The sequence below is a fragment of the Caenorhabditis remanei genome, chromosome X (assembly GCF_010183535.1).
Source record: "Caenorhabditis remanei strain PX506 chromosome X, whole genome shotgun sequence".
Classification (NCBI taxonomy): domain Eukaryota; kingdom Metazoa; phylum Nematoda; class Chromadorea; order Rhabditida; family Rhabditidae; genus Caenorhabditis; species Caenorhabditis remanei.
The window spans coordinates 2,144,644-2,167,125 of NC_071333.1; the positions used below are offsets into that span (position 1 = coordinate 2,144,644).

The window sequence follows — 22,482 nt, forward strand, 5'->3', positions numbered from 1 at the left end:
CGTATTCTAAAGGAAGGGAGGAACATACGTGGAAAACCAGAATTAACACTTTGTCGTGTTTTCAATTAAGACAAAGCGTGTTCAATTTTTGTAATTTGCTTATTTTGAAACTACAGTACCGCTCAAAGGAATATTAAGTTATGATTTTTTCAGTTGAAATGGTCCAACTTTGAGAGAGTCTCATAGTAAAACTAACTGTCTTAAAAATCATCTTTTTATGGCGTCATAGGGAACAAGAGTAAAACTCCATTTTTGTTGTTGGCAACTTTTTTGTACGGGCACTCCCTAGTAAGTTACGTATCGTCAAAGTAATTTCTTCCCCAAATCGACCCATTCCAGTGAAAAATAGTGCAATTTTTTGGCTGTTGTCAAAAAATGACCATAACTCACTAGGGAGTGTTTGTACAAAAAAGTTGTCAACAACAAAAATGAAGATCTACCTTTGTTCTGTATAATTCAATAAAAATCTACTTGATGGGACAATCAGTATTACCACTACACACTCTCAAAGTTGGACCTTTTCAACTGAAAAAGGCAAAACTAAACATACTTTTGAGCGGTACTGTACGTATAAGAGCCTATGGTATGCTGACACCGCCCGTCCTTCATCCCCCTCAAATTTCTATATATATATATATTTTTTTAATAGAAATTAAAGAAACAGGCAAGTAAAGTTTTTCTATCAAATACACGCAAAAGTAAAAACCCCTTATCTATTTCACCACCCAAACTCACTTTTTCCAATAGTAATCAAAATATGTCAGAATAAATAAATAAAAATACTAGTATTCAATAAAAATAGTGATACCTGACCTCTTACACATTGTGGTCGAAATATGATGTATACCTCTGACGACGGAGCTTATATACATTTTCCAGAGATGGGCGGAGTCTTCTCTACTCAATGCTCAGACCTCACCCACTCTCCTGCGTCTCTCAAAGGATTTGAAATTCAGATATTAATAGAATTTCTGGGAGTGCGGTCATGCGGATTAGATTAGTAGAGAGACACTACGCGGGAAGGAGGAGACGCAGGTCGTGCACGCCTCGTATTAGGATTAGGAAGAAGACGTCATTAGAAAAGCGGGAAATGTGAGGGAAAGGGGGATCTTGGAATGTGTGCATTTGCATAGTTAATGAAGTATATTAAATTTTCGAATGTGTAAGTTTCATCCAGGAAATGAGTAAAAGAATTGAAATATCTGAGAGTGCACTCATAGGTATTAGATTAGTGGAAAAACATTGCGCGTGAGTGAGACGTAGGATATGCACGCCTCGTATTAGGATTATCAAGAAGATGTAATTAGAAAAGCGGGAAATGTGAGGGAAAGGGGATTTCTACATTTGTATAGTTACTAATGTCTTGGAGTAATCTAAGATAGAATATCCGAAAGATCAAAATATCATGCTTCAAAAACGCTTGGATCATCATTGACGAAATAGTTTTAGTAAAAACCTTTCGATTTCATTACGACGTGTTTTTCTCTATTTCGTTTACTACTACTCTTATTCTTCAGTTATTTTTTTCCAATCCTCAAGAAAATAATTATTCATTTCAATAATATCAAACAAAAGAGACTCATAATAAAGCTCAAAATAATTTCCACAGTTTTTGATGATGTGTCTGGAGAAAATGAAATCTACTCCAAAACCACATCTGAATTTTTTTTAAATTGCAGTTGATTTGTACATTTGTAATTTTTATTGTTTTGTTCTATGCGACTGCACACAGAACTACTGCCGTAACAAAAACTTAAAGCACTGCTTTGAAACATAACACTTTTCCACATATCAGGACAAACTGTCTTGTGAAAAAAGAATTATATTCAAATCTCAGATGTCTTTTCTCACCCTCCAATATTCAAAGACATGTATCTCAAAAACGGGAGGAGCTATCAAAAAGTGGTCCACTACAAAAATGTGCAAAATTTTTTGAAGATCATTTTTGTAGTTGACAACATTTTCATAGCTCTTGCCGTTTTTGAGATATGCGCCTTTAAAAATGGCTGTTTAGAAACAGGAAAAGGAAGAAAAGAACGAGAGACGCAGAGAAACGAGACATTCTCCAATCTTTAAAGGCGCGTATCTCAAAAACGTGAGGAGCTATTAAAAAGTGGTTAACTACAAAAATGTGCAAATTGTTTTGAAGATCATTTTTGTAGTTGACAATATTTTCATAGCTCCCGCCATTTTTGAGATATGCGCCTTTAAAGATGGTAGTTTGGAGGTAGTAAGACGGAGAGAACGAGACAATTTCACCTTTTAACACGCCCCCCTACAATCTTTGAAGGCGTGTATTTTAAAAATGAGCGGAGCTATCGAAAAATGGTAAACTACAAAAATGTGCTGAATGTTTTGCAGCTCATTTTTGTAGTTGACACCATTTCTATCACTGCACTCCTTTTTCGGATATGCGCCTTTAAAGACACAGAGAAACGCTGGACGCGGAAAATATCTGTCACGCGTTTTGCTGCTGGGTGTTTACTTTTGTTTTTTCCAGATAAATTGGAACCCAAACGATCAAAAATCCGAATTATTTTGTTATTTTATACAGAGTAACTAAACATCTTGTTGTGAATAACAAATTTTTTATTCCAAGAATCCAAATCACCTTCAGTATTTTTTTTAACATAAATGAAAATAACAACTTGAAAAAAAAGAAAAAAAGTTATTTTCCACCGGCTCCATCTCGATGTCATCGTACATCGAATCATGATTTTCCTTCCATTTTTGATACCATGGGCTTGGATCTGTTGTCGTGAGAATTTTCATCTCGTTCTTCTCTTTGTACGGCAGGAATTTTGAGAGATCTGGAAAGTCAGGGATAGAGATAAATGGATACGCTATGACTCACCATTGTATTCCAGCTCTTATTCTTTTGGAGGATCGGGCGAAAGGATGACTTCTCTCGCTTCTTCGATGGCTTTCAAGAGTCGAGGAACGGCACGGGTCGAGTGCGTTTTCTTGTCGACTAGGTGCAGATTCATTGAGATCTGAAAATATATAAATTACGCTATCAGAGCAAGCTTTGCCTATTTCAACTCCTACAAAGAATGTCTACGTCACTTTCTCTACCCGTATCAGGCTACGTATAAGATCATATAGTATGCTGTCATCCGTAAAGTTTTTTAAATCAAATACACGCAAAATTAGAACCCCCGCATCAATTTCCCCACCCAAACTCACTTTTTCCAATAATAATCAAAATATGTCGGAATAAATAGATAAATATACTAGAATTCAATAAAAATAGTGATACCAGACCTCTTACACATAGTGGTCGAAATATGATCTATACCTCTGACAACGGAGTTTATATACACTTTCCAAAGATGGGCGGAGTCTTCTCTACTAGATGATCAATTCTCACCAAGCCACCCATATGCGTCACTCAAACATTTTGAAATTCTGCTATTAATAGAATTTCTGGGAGTGCACTCATGCGGAATAGATTAATAGAGGAGGAAAAGTAGAGGAGGAAAGAGACGGAGAACATGAAAACCGCGTAATACGATTAGGAAGAAAATGTAATTAGAAAAGAGGGAAATGTGAGGGAAAAAGGGACTGATGCATTTGTTTAGTCGATGAAGTCTTGGAGTCATCTAAGCTGTAATAAGATTAGATTAGTGAAGAAACATTGCGCGAAAAGAGGAGATGCAGCGCATGAATCCTCGTGTTAGGATTAGGAAGAAATGTAATTAGAAAAGAGGGAAATGTGAAGGAAAAGGGGTTTGAGCATACTTGCAACGGGCCGGGCCGGGCCGATTTGAGAATTTTTACCGCCCGGTCGGCCCGGGTCACAGTACAAAAATTTGAAAATTTGAATTTTTTTGAAAATTTTTTGATTTTTTCGCAAAAAAGTCGAATTTTTGACTATGTTTTTACATATCGATAAAACTCAAGTGTACATAGGATTTTTGACTATTTTTGATGAAAATTTCAAAAAATTTCGAAAAATGTTGTGAAAAAATTTTGCTCATTTTTTGACTCCGGGCCAACCCGACGGGCCGAGCCGGGCCGGGCCGATATTTTGCAAGTATGGGTTTGAGTGTTGAGATCTGTGCATTCGTATAGGTGATGAAGAGTTGGAATAATCTGAGATGAAATATCCAAAATAGCAGATGATCATGCTTCAAAACACTTCAATGAGTGTAGACAACTTACATGGAGTGTATTTTTACTGCCCCCTCCCTAAGGTACCAACCTTTTACCAATTCGATGAGAAGACATGAACCACAAATGGTTTTTCTGTGACGTGACTTGGTTTTTGAAAAATAAAACTTTTTCGGAAAAAAATTCAATTAAAAAAAATGTTTTTCCGGTCTACTCAAAAAATATGGGTTTTGCACATAATCGTGGAACATTTCATGTAGTTTAAGAAAAAAGTATAATACAAATGAAACAATTTTAGTCCTGAAAGGTGTGAAAATGCAATACTCTATCTTAGACTATTAAGAAACTTTCCACTATACAAATTCACAAATCCCATAATCCAACTTCAAATCCACTTTCCCTCACATTTCCCGCTTTTCTAATTACATATTCTTCCTAATCCTAATACGTGCACTTCCTGCGTCCTGCTCATTTCCTGCGTCCTCTTCCTATTATTAGTTCCATTTGCGCAGAATTTCCCGCCTTTCTAATTACATTTTCTTTCTAATCCTAGTACGAGTTCATGTTCTGCGTCTCCTTCCTCCCGCGTAAAGCTTCTCACTAATCTGATACCCTCGAGAGCACTCCCAGAATATCCAAATGTCAACTGACATAATTTGATCATCAAGTATAGATGACTCCGCATTTTTATAAAAAATGTATATAAACCTCATATTTTAAAGGTACAGTTTCCAAGCCGTCGAGTCTGCTGGAAATTGCTAGTCCCACCACTGCCCTGACGAGTTTATCGAAAAGCACTGCTGCAACAACAAATATTCTGTGAAAAGGTTTTCGGCCACTTGTGGTCGTTGGTCTCTTTCTAATCCTATCGCCCGAATATCCGTCATTCTTGTTGCACGTGCGTCATACATGGGCTCCACATGAGTGAGAGGGGCGAGGAAGGAAAAGACACGCGGTGTCACGTCTTTTCTTCAGAGTATTTCCGGTCTCTTCACGTAATCCGTTACGTAGGATTTTTCAAACAGCTAAAAGGAGAAAAAGGGGTTATGTCGTTTTCAGGGAATCCTAACAAAAAATATGAAATATAAGTATTCAAGATATTTTCCAGTTTCAGAATGGCTCTATCTTATTTTTCATAAGTTCCTACTGTAAAACGTTAAAAAAGGAGAAGATGTATCTTTATAATAATGTTAAGGTTTTTGAGAGGTGTTGCTTATTTTATTTCTTGTAATCCGGACAGAAATTGAGTAAGGACAACATAGGAAACAGGTGGTCAACTACAAAAATGAAGTTTTCTGTTGATCATTTTTGTAGTTGACATCAGTTTCATAACTTCACACACTATTGAGATATGTGTCTTTTAAGATCGTTGTTTGGAGACGGGAAGAGGGAAAGAAGAGTGGAGAGACGCAGAGAAACGAGACATTCTCCAATTTTTAAGTGTGCGTATCTCAAAAATGGGTGGAGCTATCAAAAAGTGGTCAATTACAAAAATGTGCAAAATGTTTTGTAGATCATTTTTGTAGTTGACAACATTTTAATAGCTCCCGCCGTTTTATAGATATGCGCCTTTAAAAATGGCTGTTTGGAAGCAAGAAAGGGGAGAAAAAAGGGAAGAGACGCACAGAAACGAGACATTCTCCAATCTTTAAAAGCGCGTATCTCGAAAATGGGTGGAGCTATCAAAAAGTGGTCAATTACAAAAATGTGCAAAATGTTTTGAGGATCATTTTTGTAGTTGTCAAAATTTTTATAACTCCACCTACTTTTAAGATACGCGCTTTCAAAGATGGTAGTTTGGAAACAGCAAGAAGGAAAGAAGAGGGGAGATTACAATGTAAAATGTGAGAAAGTGTAGTTTGACCTTAATGCTTCAAATTCTACAGCGCGGAACCGTCAGGCAGTTTTTATGGGAATTTGAACGTACGTTAATACAATATGCTGATCTCCTCTCCCTCTACTAGGACCAAGCAGCGAATGGAACTATCGAGAAGGTGGCAGTACGTTTGAACTGATTTAAATAATGTACCTTTATTATTATCAAACGTAACTATCTGTGTGTGTCCGGTTTTTAAATTCAAGAAGGATTTGGAGTAAGTCTACAAACTCAAAAACTTTTATTAAAATAAAATAGCAAAAATCAACAATATTAACAAAAAAACAATTCCAAACATCAGTCCTGTGAAATCGATTTGGCATTTCTCTAGGTAACTCCCGTATGTTTCTTCAAGTCTGACTTCCATTGAATTGAGACGCTGACAAAAGAACAAATCCTTAGGAAGCAACGCGTCGAGTGTTTCATTGAATGTACACTTACTTAGTCAGCTCAGAATCTCCGAAGAGAAGAAGTAGATGATTATTTGACCGTCTTCAGAATGTTTGAGGAAGATTCTGAAAGGCAGCTCCATGTCATCCGGCTGCAGTTCTGAGCCCGTCTCCCATCGCAATTGCAAGACATTTTTTTAAGTCGGGACAATCCCGAACGCGGCGCTGGTATTTCTTATCATGTTCGTTGCCAGAAATTGTAAAGGACAAATAGTAATATTTTTTAAATTAATCAGTATCAATTGTAAACATTGTTTGGTGAACTTCCAATAATGATTTGAGGTGTTTCCCGAATCAAAATCCAGCTGGTATACTTTTCAACTCACAGTATTCCTTTTAGTGATGGGGCATCCGGATCGGATTTCTTCTCAATTACATTCTCTTTCTAATCCTAATACGATTAATACAAATGGGTTTATGTTCTTTAGTCTTTCACTGGAAGAGCGAAAATGTAACAGACTTTTTTAACTATGCTAATGCACATATCCCAAATCCTAAATCCTCTTTTCCCTATTTTCTCCCGCTTTCTAATTACACCTTCTTTTATGTCCTAATACGTCTAAAACGAATGTAAAAATTCCCGTTTCCCTCACTTCCCCCTTTTTTCTAATGACGTCTTCTTCCTAATCCTAATACGAGGCATTCATTTTCTGCGTCTCCTCTTGTCCGCTCAATGTTTATCCACTAATCTAATCCCCTTGAGTGGGGCACTCTTAGAAACTCTTTACGTATTCCGTTACGTAGGATTTTTCTAATATGTCAAAAAGAAAAAAACGAGTTATATTATTTTCAGGGAACCCTAACAGAAAAATATGAATTTTAAGATGATCAAATATTTTCCAGTTTCATAGTTGTCCTATATTATTTTACATTACATCCTACTGTAAACTGTTGAAAAGAGGAAAATGCATTTTTATAATAGTTTTAAGGTTTTTGTGATATGTTGCCTCTTTCTCCTCTCACGTATTTCATTACGTGGGATTTTTCCAACATCTGAAGTTTAAAAGGAGTTAGACACCCTCAAAATTTTAAAGGCACGTATCTCAAAAGTGGTCGGAGCAATCAAAAAGAGGTTAATTACAAAATTGTGCTAAACTTAGCGTAGATAATTTTTGTAGTTGACAACATTTTTATAAATCCATTTTCTTTTGAGATACGCGCTTTCAAAGATGGTAGTTTGCAAGCAGCAAAAGGGAGGGAAGAAGGAGAGACGCAGAGTTTTATGGTTTTATTGAATTTTTATTATGAATCGAGATAAAGTTATACAACAAAATTTATTGCAGTTTTCAAAAAAAAAATAATAGAGACTCAATTTCATCACGTTTTTGATCCTCCGCCTCTCATATCCTCCTTATTTGTTTTTGTTTTGAAAATCCTTCTCCTTCTCAAGGCAGTTCCATGTCATCCGGCTGCGGGACCGCTCCCGTCTCCCATTGTCTGGCAATTCGAAGGCATTTCTTCAAGTCTGGATAATCGCGGACGTGCTTTTGATAGTCCTTATTATGCAACTCCTTCACGAATTCCGGCAACGCAGCTCGATTTTTACCAAAAATTCGGTATTGCTGAAATATATTTATTAACTGTTTTTGATGTCTACATTGATGACACTTACTGAGTACGTGTGTTTCAATTTTTTCCAGAGATGCTGACGATTGGGGTCCAATTTCGGCGAGTTTTCAGAAAATCTGAAAGATGTTTGTTTGAGAATTGAAAACTGGAAAAGTGCCAAGTTTTTTGAAAGCAGTAATGTAACAGATTAAAGTAGGAATAGTACACAGCACTAGCCATGAAGAATCCCCCTCTTATGTTCAGATGTAACATAAAAAACAGGGAAATTTAGTTTTTCAAAGAAATAAACGCAAAAGTGAAACCCCCGCATCAATTTCCATACCCAAACTCACTTGTTCCACTAGTAATCAAAATATGTCGGAATAAATAAATAAAAATACTAGTATTCAATAAAAATAGTGATACCTGACCTCTTACACATTGTGGTCGAAATATAACGTATACCTCTGACGACGGAGCTTATATACATTTTCCAGAGATGGGCGGAGTCTTCTCTACTCAATGCTCAGACCTCACCCACCCTCCTGCGTCTCTCAAAGGATTTGAAATTCAGATATTAATAGAATTTCTGGGAGTGCGGTCATGCGGATTAGATTAGTAGAGAGACACTACGCGGGAGAGAGGAGACGCAGGACATGCACGTCGCGTATTAGGATTAAGAAGAATGTGTAATTAGAAAAGCGAAAAATGTGAGGGAAAAAGGGAATTGTGCATTCGTATAATTAATTAAGTCTTGGAGTAATCTAAGATAGAAAATCCAAAAGACCAAAAACAATAATTTTTGGCAAATTACTAATAAGACACAGCATGGGTTTGCCGCGCTTTGAAGAATTTTATTAAGAGGCCTGGAAAATAAGGTGGTGATACTACATATCAATGGTAGCCGAGGTATGAACCGGAAAACCTTTTTTCAGCTTGAAAAGTTTTAGTTTTTTAGTGTTTTTTGAGTTTCGATTTTGAAGTTGAGTGAAGGAATTGGTGCATTCGTATTGTTGATTAAATCTTGGAGTTCTATATCTCAAAAGCGCATATCTCAAAAGTGTGGAGCTATAAAAATGTTGTCAACTACAAAAATGATCTGCAAAACATTCTGCACATTTTTGTAGTTGACCATGTTTTGATTGCTCCGCCCATTTTTGAGATACCCGTTTCAAGATTGAAAGATAAAAATGATAAAGTTTTTTTTCAAAACATCTTACATTTACATCCATGATTCCTTTTTATTGCTTTCCAGGAGCAGTTTTTGAGAAGAACTGTGAATTTTCAGTTGGTTGAGTGTGAGTCATTTTTGAAATTAAAACAACTTGGAACCTAATAAATGTTTCTCTCCATTTTCTTCAAATCGAATAATTACTGATGAGAATGACTACCCACGTTTATTTGGAATAGTCTATATGAAAAAACAAGAAGGAGGTATCTGTTATTGTATTGTATGGATTTCTATTAGCCCTCAATCTGTTGATCTGTGTCGTTTCATCAAGATGTCCTATCAATTTATAAGAATCCTTGAAGGAACTGATATAACGAATATTCAACCTTTTTCCGGGTAGGGTTATCTGGAGCCCTTGTTTTTTCAATATTACAGTCGGGGCTTTCTTTTGTTCGAATGTCTAATTAATCCCATGAAAAACGGGCTTTTTCTCATTTGTCCCTATTTTTTATTGTATTGTCACAATTTCAGATGTTTTGGTGTCAGAATATGGAAATTTGAAAATATATCGGGGGTTTATTAATTTCAAATATTCATTAGTTACAAAACATTTTTTAGTCCTTAACACAAAATATTGATGTAGAACTTTTTCCCTCTTACTTACCCCATACACAGTTACCTTCTAATGTTACTGACTGTATGCGTGTAAATTCAAAAACCATTTCATTTTCTCGTGTCAGTGGTTTCCGCCCTTCGATGAAATAAAGAAATTAAATTAAAATTTGAATTATGCACAATTATGTCTTATTGGACCACGCTAACAGAAAGGTAAAAGAGAAACAAGCCATGAGTCGCCCTCTTCATCGGTCATGTGTACGAATAGCATTGACACTGAATGACATTGGTTCTGGTCAACCTTGCTAACAAAACAGATCGACAGCCAGCAAATCACTCACTCCTCTTTCTGACTGTCTGCGTCTTCTATATTTTCTCTCTGTTAGTTGTCCTCCACTAACTTCAGTATACATCAAGACGACTATGTTGCTGTTGTCGACCCCTCTTTTCTGATTATTTTCAAATTCTAATTATCTTTTAATATTATATTTTATTTATTGGTTTCTCATGGAATCTGGGAATCCCTCAAACATCACTGGAGGTAAGCCACATTAAAATCGATTTCTGTTCGTCAAAACCATGTTTTTTTTCTGTCGCCAATTAAATGCCAACTTTTGACAGTAATTTGGTTCTTGTCGCATTTGAGTCGAAATGTTGAGATCTCCATAGGAAATTGAATGAAATTCATAGAAAAAGACTTCATCTTGTTTTCACAGTTTAGTTTTCGGCCGAACGGCTGAATTCAAAAAAGTTACGATGAGTCTATCGAGAACAACGAGAAATCATTGTTGAGCTAGGTTCATACAGATCACAGAAATATTTGTTAGCGCGTTTTTACCTAACTATTTGTAAACTTTAGTAGGTATCATGGGTAACATGTACCACTAAAAATTTATAACAAATCTATATTCGGACCTTATCCAGCAAATTGACTTCAGAATTAGAAGAAGAATCAAATGGCGAAGATCAAGAGGAAGTTGTTAAGAGCGGTGAGGGCCTTGTCTGCCATCGGCGAAGCTCGAGAAGGCAAATGGCTATGGCTAAGGCTCAAAATAATAAAAAAGATCAAAAGGAAAAGAAGAATGCAGTAGTAAAAGAAGAAGAAGAAGAAGAAGACAAAGAAGAAGCTCCAAAGCTCCAAGGCTATTTTGAAGCCGCCATGGCATGTTACCCAGGTCCACCAAAAGGTAAGCCTTATGACTGAAATGGACTAAAACTGTTTAATATCAATTGAGATCGGTTGAGATCGGCTAAAACCGATATTCTGAGCCTAAAACAGCAAAAAACTACATTATATTCAGCAAATTTTAGGTTAGAATCGGTTAAGGTCGGTTGAACTTTCAAAACTCGAGAATCAGATCAATAATCACTAAATTCTTATTTTTCCGCAGCAAGGTTAACATTTGGAAATTGCTAGATTCTAACCAGTTTCATATTCTCAGACTCCAAAATGAATTATTGGTATGAAGCATATCGCCAGGAGTACCAGACTTCGAATCGAGATCAGCCTGACACGTCATCAGGATTCGAATCAATTGAAATTGGATGCCGATTTTATGGACACCAGACCAGCTCGAGAAGATCTGAATCGAGATGGAGAGCAAATGGAAACCAGGAGAACAGAAACTTCGAAAATTAAGGTAAATTCTATTACAATTTGGTTACGGGAAAAGTCTGTTCAAAGCTAGTAATGCCAGAAAACTTAAGCTTAAGCCTTTTTCAAGTCCAATGTATTTTTATTTCAGCTTCCCAATCATCAGGAAGTTCGATAAGTTCGACGTGGAATTAAGAACAGAGCCAACAACATTAACGTCCACATCAGGAGCCACTCGACTCGAAATATCGCGAAAACTCCAGAAGTTACCACGAACAATATGAAGCATATATCCAGGGATTATAAATTTGTTTCTGTATATATGTGTATATTCGCAGTAGCCCTCTATATTTATTATTCTGATGTATGTATAATAAAAGAAGTAAAAAATACACTGAACTACACGTTCTCTGCTACTTCATCATACCGGGTTGATGGACATCTGGAAGGACATTTGAAGAGGACTTGAAATTAAGTGTAGGGTTTTTTAATGCATTTTTATAGTTGGTAAAGCCTTGGAGTTCTATATCTAAAAGCGCATATCTCAAAAGTGAATGGAGTTATAAAAATGTTTCAAGCTACAAAAATGATCTGCTAATCATTTTGCACACTTTTGTAGTTGATTACTTTTTAATAGCTACGCCCATTTTTGAGATACGCTCGTTTCAAGATTGAAAAGTAAGAGAGCGTGCTAAAAATGTGATAGTGTCTCGTTTCTCTGCATTTTTAAAGGCGCATATTGTCGAAATAAAAAAGTGCCGACATTTTTTTTCACGTCAGAATGCAGAATCAGTAGTAATTTTGCACTAAGTTCGCAATTGTAGTGAGAAAAAAAGTCGGAACTTTTTTGTTTTGACAATATCTCAAAATTATCTGCCGAACATTTTGCACATTTTTGTAGTTGACCACTTTTTGATTGCTCTCCATTACCTAAAAAGAATTGTGAATTTGCAAATGGTTGAGTGTGAGTCACTTTTGAAATTCAACCAACTTGGAACCTAATAAATGTTTCTCTCATTTTTCTTCAATTCAAACAATTTCTGATGAGAATGACTTCCCACTTATATATGGAAAAGTCTATATGAAAAACCAGGAAGAAAGTATCTGTTATTGCGTGTGTATTGTATGGATTTCTATTAGCACTCAATCTGTTGATCTGTGTCGTTTCATCCAGATGTCTCATCAACTTATGAGAATTCTTGAACCAACTAATACAACTTACATTTAGAATCAACATTCTTGCGTGTACGGTTTTCTTAATCTCTGTTAAATTTTGCTGTTTTTTCAATATTGCCGTCGGTGCTTTCTTTTATTCTAATTCTTAACAAATAATCCAAAAAAAACTGGCTTTTCTCACTTGCCTCTGATTTTTTTGGTACTGTCATAATTTTAGATGTTTTGGTGTCAGAATATGGAAATTTAAAAATTTGTTGGTGGTTTATTAATTTCAAATATTTTCCAGATACAAAACTTTTCTAAGTCCTTAACACAAAATATTGATGTAGGACGTTTTCCCTCTTTCTCACCCCCATACACAGTTACCTTCTAATGTTACGGGCTGTATGCACAATTATGACTTATTGGACAAAAGGAAGAGAGAAACATTAGAAAGCGTGTCGATGATTCACTCTCGTCATCTGGTGGGTGTCGAATTGCATTTAGACCGAGAGGCGTTGGTTCTGGTCAACCTTGCAAGCAAAAGAGATAAAGCGACAACCAGCAAATGACTCGCCCCTCTTTCACTGACTGTCTGCGTCTTCTTTGTTTTCTTTCTGTTAGTTGTTCTCCATTAACTTCAGTATATGTATACCAAGACGACTCGTGCTGTTGTCGACCCCTTCTATCTGATTATTTTAAAATTCTAATTATTTCTTCATATCATATTTCATTTATTGGTTCTGATGGGCTCTGGGAATTCCTCGAACATCACTGGAGGTAAGCCACATTAAAATTGATTTCTGCACATTTTTGGTTTGTATTTAGTAACGGGAGTGAAATTCGTGACGGTCTAAATACAGATACGTTACTGTTCTCGTAGTTTTTATTCATTTCGGACTCAAAAGTCACAAATTCAGGTCTAGGACGCATATATTGATATAAATGTTCGAAATTTTTTGTGTATGTGTCAGCCTGAGAAAACGTATGACAACAAAACGCGAAGAAAGATTGTGACACTTCTCTTCCTTCAATGAAGAAGGTTTTCACCTGACCACCAAAATATTATCGTGACGCTTCAGCCCAAAAACTAGTGAATACAGACCGCGTAGTCATTCATTCTGCCTTGATAGTCAAAAGTCTCTGATTTCACTGTGTTAGCTAATTAACCAATATGAAATACTGAGAAAATTTAAATTTTTGGGTCGGAAAATAGTTCTGAAACACTGTTCCATTTTTACAACAAAAAAAACCGACGATCTCATGATCTACGGTAGTACAGTATCCCATCAGAAACCATAACTTTGAAATTCGGCTCGTTGAGAGTTTTTCCGAAAGTATACTCAAGTTTAAGAACAACCTTTTATAAAAAAACGATTTTAAGTTTGAATTTTTTTTGAAAAACTGACTTCATCTAACAATTTCAACGGTAGAACTTCCGTAACCAGCGCTAAAGTAACTCAGGTTACCAAGAATATATTCATTTTGAATCGTATCAGACTTTTCATGAGGATTTTGGAACAATACATTAACCCGTCAAAAACTAAACATTTTTCAGACGGAAATTACAAGAGCTGAGCAATTGTGAGAAAAGTTGAGAAGTCAAACGACATCTGGAACTTCGACTCCAGCTCCCGCACAAACCAGCAACACCAATGGCAAACCTGGTGAGTTTTCTCGAGTTAACTTCCTTAAGCTCTGTCACAAAATCAGCTTTTATGTCCTTCTCAAATGGAATGTGTTTTGACCGCCCGAAAAATATATATTATGTACATATAATTGTAGCATATTATGTAGTTTTTGGAAAAAATATGAAATATTTTTCCAATTTCACCTTTTTCAGGACCAAAAAAACGTTTTTTAAATACATACTTTTCAAAAACCCACATGAAATTTGCTACAATTGTATGTGAAGCCTATTTCCTGAACAAAACAGAAAAAAATTACATTTTTTGAAAAATCTCAGTTAAAATACATTTCATGTCTGAGTCTATTGCCATGAAAAATGCCAGTTCTTTTTCAGGTGGGAAGTTGTCAAAAAGTGCCAAACGTCGTCTAAAAATGCAACGTAAAACAGTGGAGGCTTCAAAAATGGAGAAGAATGGAGAGCGACAAGGAAACCAGAACAATTGTAGGAGTGTGACCATGGACCGTGGCCAAGGACTTTCATCAAGCCGACACGATCAGGATTCCATAAGAGATCGAGAATGGTCCGAACCAAGGGATGGCTATCAAGACCACTATCCAACTGAGCCCGCATTTCATGGAGCTCCGTCAACTAGCAGATCAGAACCATATGAGTTTGGCTATAATGGAAATCAGGAGAATTGGTGGAATGACACAGAATATCGTCAAAACTTGGAAACATTTGGTCCCGGATTCTCACGAGAAGGATATCGGAACTCCAGAAATTATTGGGGAGATAACTACTATCAACATCAAGACCAATATGACACGAGGCGCCCAGAGTCAAATGATTATAAATATGTTTTTGTATATATATATATATGGCCAGTAGCCTTCTGTTTTACCTTATTCTAAATAAAAGATAATAAAAGAAGTAAAAAATCCACTCAACAGCACGCAACCTGCTACTTTATCATATCATCATTGTCGAAACGGGTTGTAGGACAGCTGGAAGAGGGATAAACGAGGAGCGGACGACGGGCGAGTAACTGTTGCGAAAGAGTGGGGTTTTCTTTCACGGTGGTCTCTTTTCGCGGTTGGAACATGGGTGTGCTTCAAAAAGTGTATTTGAATCATATTCGAAAGTATACTCACCTCTACTTTTCGTCAAAATTAGGATTTGCCACGAAAACTACGCTAACCCAAGAGCATGAGATTTAAAGTTACCCAACATTGCCTTTTATAGAAGTAAACTGCAGATAGACTCACCTCCTCCTCTTTCCATTTTTCAAAAACCGCAAAGTATATCAAGTGTGTGTGTGTGTGTGCGTGTGTGTGTCAAATGAAGAGAAGGGAAATGGAATCGTTTTTGTTGTGAAGAAAAAAAAGTTACAGAGGATTTCAAGAAAACGAAAAAGGACTCTATAGAGGAGATATGCAGACGTTTGGATAGATGTCAGTATGTTAGTTAGGTACTTCATGACTAAAATCTGAAATTTTGTATTATTTCATTTTACAACAAGTTTTTAGTTGAAAGACTTGAAATATGTACAGATTATTTATGAGAATTCTTGAACAAACTAATAGAACGAGAAGTCAACCTTCTTGCGTGTAGGGTTATCTTGATCTTTGTCAGCCTTTGTTTTTTTTTTCAATATTTCCGTCGCTGCTTTCATTTATTCTAATTCTTAACAAATTTTTTTTGTACTGTCATTATTTCAGATGTTTCGGTGGTATGGAAAATTTGAAATATGTTGGTGGCTTCTAATGTTACGGACTCTATGCACAATTACGACTTATTGGACCACGCAAATAGAAGGGTAGAAGAGAAACAGGCCATGAGTCGCCCTCTTCATCGGTTGGGTGTGCGAATAACATTAAAACTAAATGACATTGGTTCTGGTCAACCTTATGACTCACCCCTCCCTCCCTCTTTCTGATTGTCTGCGTCTTCTTCGTTTTCTCTCTGTTAGTTGTCCCCAATAACTTCAGTATGTGTATACCAAGACGACTCGTGCTGTTGTCGACCCCTTCTTTCTGATTATTTTTTAATTCTAATTATTTCTGAATATTATATTCCATTTACTGGTTCTTATGGACTCTGGGAAACCCTCGAACATCACTGGAGGTAAGCCACATTAAAAACGATTTCTGCATATTTTTGGCTTGTACTTACGTAAAATATTTTGGCTCTGTTTTGGAATCGGGTGCCGGCCATCAAAAATCGGGTGCCGGATCGGGTGCTATCTTGTTATCTCTGGTGACATCACTGTCAATGACGTCGTCGTTTCCGAGCCGCCCACAGAAGAAGAAGAACAGTAAAAATCTGTTTGATGTTGACTTGGTATTCTGATTTTTCGCAATAAACACGTGTATTAATATAACTTCATCTCAATGAACAAAAAGCAAAAAAAACAAAAAAGAAGAAATTCTTTGAAAAAAACGGCGGGCACCCGATTTTATGGGCACCCGATTTTTGGGCACCCGATTTTATGGGCACCCGATTTTTGGGCACCCGATTTTTTGAGCACCCGATTTTTGGGCACCCGATTTTTTTGACCGGCACCCGATTTTTTTAGGGCACCCAAGTTTTGATGGCCGGCACCCGATTCCAAAACAGAGCCAATATTTTTTCAGACAAAAGCTAGAAAAGAAAAGTTGAGAAGTCAAACGACTTCTGGAACGTTGACTCCAACTCCCACACAAACCAGCAGCATCAATGGCAAACTTGGTAAGTTATTTCGAGTTAATTTCAAAAATCTGAGTCACAAAATCGGTTTTTTGTCCTTCTCTTGGAATGTACTTAGACTTTCTCAGAAATTATGATTTACATATGATTGTAGCATATTTTATGTAGTGTTCGTAAATAGTATTAAACTTTTTTTGAAACTGTTTCAAATTTCAGTTTCAGAAAAATTTCGTGTGGTCCCTTATCAAAATTTTTACATTTTGTTCCCAACTCCATCACCTCCTGTCATGATTATACCTTATACACATTTGAAACCAGACAACCTTCTGAATTCACAAAAATCTCTTCAAAATTTTCAAATTTAACAAAATTTTCTTACAACCGATTTTTCAATGATAATGATCAAATGACACATTCTTGTCTCTTTCAGTCTCTCTCCTTTTTCGAGACGGCTTCTTTTATGACTCACGCCTACACAGAGAAAACAAACACAGCCTTCTGACAATTAAACATTTCGAAAACTATTCTCTTTTATTCTTTCATTTGAGGTGTTTGGCTTTGAGCTTTGTGGTAGAAAAATATGACAAGTACGTTTTTCAAGTTAGTACGTTAGAAGTGTAGCGATCTGTGAGGAGTGGACCTCAAAGATGAATTTTGAAAAGAATTAGTCATATTTTTAATTGTTATGTGCTTTCGAGCTCTGCTGTTCAGTTTTAGAAGATGTTATGATCAATTGGATTTCCACCACAAGAGAAAACTAGGAGTTTTTGAACGATAGGATGCAACTATAGTGCTAGGAAAATAATCCAGATCAGTTGTACTTTCTTATTCAGACGTTCTTGAAACAAAAATTTTTTTAGAAGAGTGTTACATTTTCATATTTTCAAGACCAAAAAAGGTTCTAAATAGATACTTTTCCAAAAACCACTTGCTACAATTGTATGTAAAGCCCATTTTCTGAACAGAACGGGAAAAAAACAAAACAATTCGTATTTTTTAAAAGATCTCAATTAAAACACATTTCATGTCTGAATCTACTGCCGTGAAAAACACCAGTTCTCTTTCAGCTGGCAAGTTGTCTAAATGTCGTCTAAAAATGCAACGTAAAACAGTGGAGGCTTCAAAAATGGAGAAGAATGGAGAGCGACAAGGAAACCAGAACAATTGTAGGAGTGTCGCCATGGACCGTGGCCAAGGACCTTCATCAAGCCGACACAATCAGGATTCCATAAGAGATCGAGAATGGTCCGGACCAAGGGATGGCTATCAAGACCACTATCCAACTGAGCCCGCATTCCATGGTGCTCCGTCGACTAGCAGATCAGAACCATATTATGAGTTTGGATGTAATGGAAATCAAGAGAATTGGTGGAATGACTCAAGATACCGTCATGAGTCAGCACCTCCCAGAAACAACAATGGGTACGATCGAGGAGATTGTCAGGATTCCAGAAGAAGCGAAGGAGTGAGGAACAACTACCAGGATCGTTCTTCTCAAGAACACGGGAGACCATATCAATTCAGAAATGGTTACAATGGAAATCATGAGTACTCAAGAGAGGAATCGAGATATTGCTACGATCCAAGAGAACAAGGTGAGACTTTGGAAATTGCTTCATTCTAAACAGTCTCATATTTTCAGACTCCAGAAAAAATCATTGGAATGAAGAATATAACCAGGAGTACCAGCCCTCGAATCGAGATCAGCATGCAACGTCATCAGAATTTGATTCAATTGTGATTGGATGCCGATTTGATGGACACCAGACCACCTCGAGAAGATATGAATCGAGAGGGAGAGCAAATGGAAACCAGCAGAACATGATGGATGACTCAAGAGGTCAGCAATAGCGATCGGAATTCTCACCGAGACTCTGGGAATGGTCAAGGATCTTGTCTGGCGTTACAAAAATTCCGAGATCACAGAAACTTCGAAAATGAAGGTGAATTTATTACCATTTGGTTAAGGGGAAAGTCTGTAAAAATCTAGTCATGCTCAGAAAGCGTACAGTTTTTTTCCAGTTAAATATATTTGTATTTCAGCTTACCAATCATCCGGAAGTTCGAACAATATGAAGCATATACCCAAGATTATAAATATGTTTTTGTGTATATATATATGGCCAGTAGCCTTCTGTTTTATCTTATTCTAAAGTAAATAAAGAGAGTAAAGAATCCACTGAACAGCACGCAACCTACTATTTCATCATACTTGTCACAACGGGTTGAAGGACAGGTGGAAGAGGGAGGAAAGAGGAAACGGACGACGGGCGAGTAACTGTTGCGAAAGAGTGGGGTTTGCTTTCACCGTGATCTCTTTTCGCATTAGGAACATGAAGGTCTATGAGTTGTTGGGAGTGATTCAAAAAGTGTATTTGGTTCATTTATTTTCGGGGCTTCTCTGTTATCAGTTCCCGAAGGAAAGCAATTATTCCGATTCTTGTTTTTTTCAACCCAGAAAGTGGACCTCTCTTCGTCTCTTTTTTGCATGCCAATTGAAGAAAATTTGAAAATGATAGTAACAGGGCAGCCGGAACATCTACCACTCGCTCGGTCTTTTCTCTCTATCCCTTTTGTGGTAACTTCTACAACTATCGCGAAAAAAGAGAGAAGAAAAAGGGAAACTGACCGGATTGAGGGAGGAAAACTACGATCTCCTGATCTACGGTAGTACAGTATCCTATCAGAAACCATAACTTTTGAATTCAGCTCGTTGAGAACATAGTCGAAAGTATACTCATCTCTACTTTTTGTCAAAATTAGGTTTTGCCACGAAAACTACCGTAACCCATGAGCGTAAGATTTAAAGTTACCCAACATCACCTTTTGTAGAAGTAAACAACAAATAGACTCACCTCCTCTTCCTTTTTCAGTTTTTTTAAATAGTTCCAATTTTGATATTTTTTGATAATCGATTTTTCCTCATCGTGATTTGAAAATTCGAAAAAAAAACTTTTTGTTTTTCTCTTGGAGTTATTGAGTATTTAATGCAAAACACTCAAATAAACAAAAAATTATGTTGAAGCGGCATTCTATTTTATGAGCATCAAATCAATCAAAACATGTACCAAAAGATGTGTCTTAAGCTTTTCTACAAACAAACATCAAAAAGTTACATTTTTAGACAAAAAAATTTCTAATTTTTTTCACTCAAAAATGTTTTGATTCCCATTTTTTCTTAATTTTCGATATTTTCTCGCTATAAAACGAACAAAGGATACACGTATGTGTTTTATTATCTGTGATGAAGCATTTTGTATCCAGTTTGTAAGAGGTATGTTCGTTTTATAGCGAGAGAATATCGAAAATTAGGAAAAAATGGGAATCAAAACATTTTTGAGTGAAAAAAATTAGAAACATTTTTTTTCTAAAAATGTAACTTTTTGATGTTTGTTTGTAGAAAAACTTAAGACACATCTTTTGGTACATGTTTCGATTAATTTGGAACATTTTTGATGAGTTATGATGATTTTCCCAAGGGCGCCACTTGTATATCAAAAACATGAAGAGTTCATCAAGGAAAGAAATCATATCAACTACATATAGGAGTGTGTGTTCAATGGAAAATTGAGAAAGACAGGTAGTGTTTCTGTTTCAAATGGAGAGAAGGGAAATTGAATCGTTTTTTTTTTTGTTAAAAAGAAGAAAAAATTACAGAAGTTTTCAGGAAAACGAAGAGGGACGCTATAAAGCAGATATGCAGACATTTTGATAGATGTCAGTATGTTAATTAGGTACTTCCGGACTAAAATCTGAAATTTTAGATTAGTCCATTTTAAAAACGTTTTTGGTTGAAAGACTTGAAATATGTAGAGATTGAAAAAAAAAACGTTTTGAATTTTCGCTAAAAGTTGACAATTTTTAAGCACTTATAATTTGAATCCAAAAACTTTAAATTTTTCAAAAACATATTTTGTTTATTTTCCCAATCTAGGTCCTAATTTTTGTTGTTATTAATAGTTCAGTAGAAGCTCTCCCTAGTCAGGTACACCGAATAGAAGTTGCGACCGCGGAGGTTTTTGTCACAGAGTGTTGCAACTTTGACAGGTGATATTTCATCAGACTACAGGGTGGCTAATAAGTATACAACGCTCTTACTTTTTGGATATTCGGCGGGAAAACGCTTGAATCAACAAAAAAACGTTATTAATAGTTGGAATGTTCAAAATAGATTTAGTATACGAAAGGAATTCGAAGTTGGATACTTTGCCTTTGATACAGGCCATCAGACGTAAGACGCCAAAATCGCCTGTGCGCCGCAGGTAGTCAACGTCGACTTCGTCTCATATCTTCTGAAGGGCGGTCTTGAGAGCAACGGCCGTGTTGTAGGAGATTCCTGATAACTCGCTCTCCAAATATTCCCATACGACAAAATCCATCGGATTGAGATCCGCCGACGAGGAAGGCCTAAAGACGTTGTTCCAGCAGCCAGGAAAATGAGAGAGATGATGAATTTTGTTGATTTGGAACTGTGGGACGTAGCCCAATCTTGTTGAAAGATGAAAAAGAGTCCAGTAGAGTGTTGAGCTGTACAGAGGAACAAAACATCCTTCAAAGCCAAGTTTTGGAAGACCCCGAGTTAATTTTCGCATTTAAAAAAATAAAAACTAACGAAGTTCTACCGTAAGATGTCACCGCGGCCCAGACCATCACAGTTTTAGAAAAAAAGTAATTAGGGGCCTGGTAACGTTAAGGGGGCCTACTATCACCTTTTGATAACAAAAGTTTCTGCTTTTGACGGTTGGAAAAAGGTTCAATAATACAATGTTTATCATAAGTCCAGATCACGCCCGATACGCGGCGCACAGGCGATTTTGGCGTCTTACGTCTGATGGCCTGTATCAAAGGCAAAGTATCCAACTTCGAATTCCTTTCGTATACTAAATCTATTTTGAACATTCCAGCTATTAATAACGTTTTTTTGTTGATTCAAGCGTTTTCCCGCCGAATATCCAAGAATTAAGAGCGTTGTATACTTATTAGCCACCCTGTATACAATCACAAAAAAGTTGTCTACTATGAAAATGAAGATTTTGTTTTGTTCTATAATGTTGCACAAGATAATCAAAATTTGACCATCGGTAGTTCCGGAGTCACCGTTCAACATTTCCAATTTTTGTGTCTCAATCACTACTAAACGATAATAATTTTTTTTCTAAGTCCAGATATGAATTCCTTTCCTTTACCTCAGTTCCTTCACTTTTCAATTATATTTGGCTATTGGATTATTCTGGTTTTTTACAGAATTAGTCTAGAAATGGAATTGATGAAAGGGAGGTACCGTCTTAGGTTACATTGTGTTCCATGAGTTGGCAATAAAAAAACTAAAAGAGTCGCTTTTTCTTATCTCGGTTCTAAACGACCTTGCATACAAACAAAATGAGAGACTGCTATCGACTGACTGATTCATCTTTCTCTGTCTTGGACTGTCTGCGTCTACTTTGATTTCTCTCTGTTAGTTGTCCCACACTAACTTCAGTATATACCAAGATGACTCGTGTTGTTGTCGACCCCTTTTTTCTGATTTTTTAAAAATTCTAATTATTGCTTTATATTATATTTCATTTATTGCTTTTTATGAATTCTGTCAATCCCTCGATGGGAATTCTATCAGAGGAGGTAAGCCATTTTAAAATCGATTTTTGC

General features: G+C 36.3%; 2 protein-coding genes across 2 annotated transcripts; one reads left to right on the top strand and one right to left on the bottom strand.

Annotated features, from left to right (window-relative positions):
- Positions 1-7,823: 7,823 nt before the first annotated feature.
- GCK72_022438 (uncharacterized protein) lies at positions 7,824-9,826 on the bottom strand (the record flags this gene model as incomplete). The annotated part of the gene is made up of 3 exons (XM_053734826.1): positions 7,824-8,000; positions 8,051-8,123; positions 9,822-9,826. 3 exons carry the CDS (start codon positions 9,824-9,826, stop codon positions 7,824-7,826), a joined length of 255 nt encoding a protein of 84 aa, XP_053578392.1.
- A 3,441-nt stretch (positions 9,827-13,267) lies between these two features.
- Positions 13,268-18,687, top strand: GCK72_022439 (uncharacterized protein; the record flags this gene model as incomplete). The annotated part of the gene is made up of 5 exons (XM_053734827.1): positions 13,268-13,301; positions 14,545-15,014; positions 16,785-16,878; positions 17,904-18,431; positions 18,479-18,687. 5 exons carry the CDS (start codon positions 13,268-13,270, stop codon positions 18,685-18,687), a joined length of 1,335 nt encoding a protein of 444 aa, XP_053578393.1.
- Between the last annotated feature and the right edge of the window lie 3,795 nt (positions 18,688-22,482).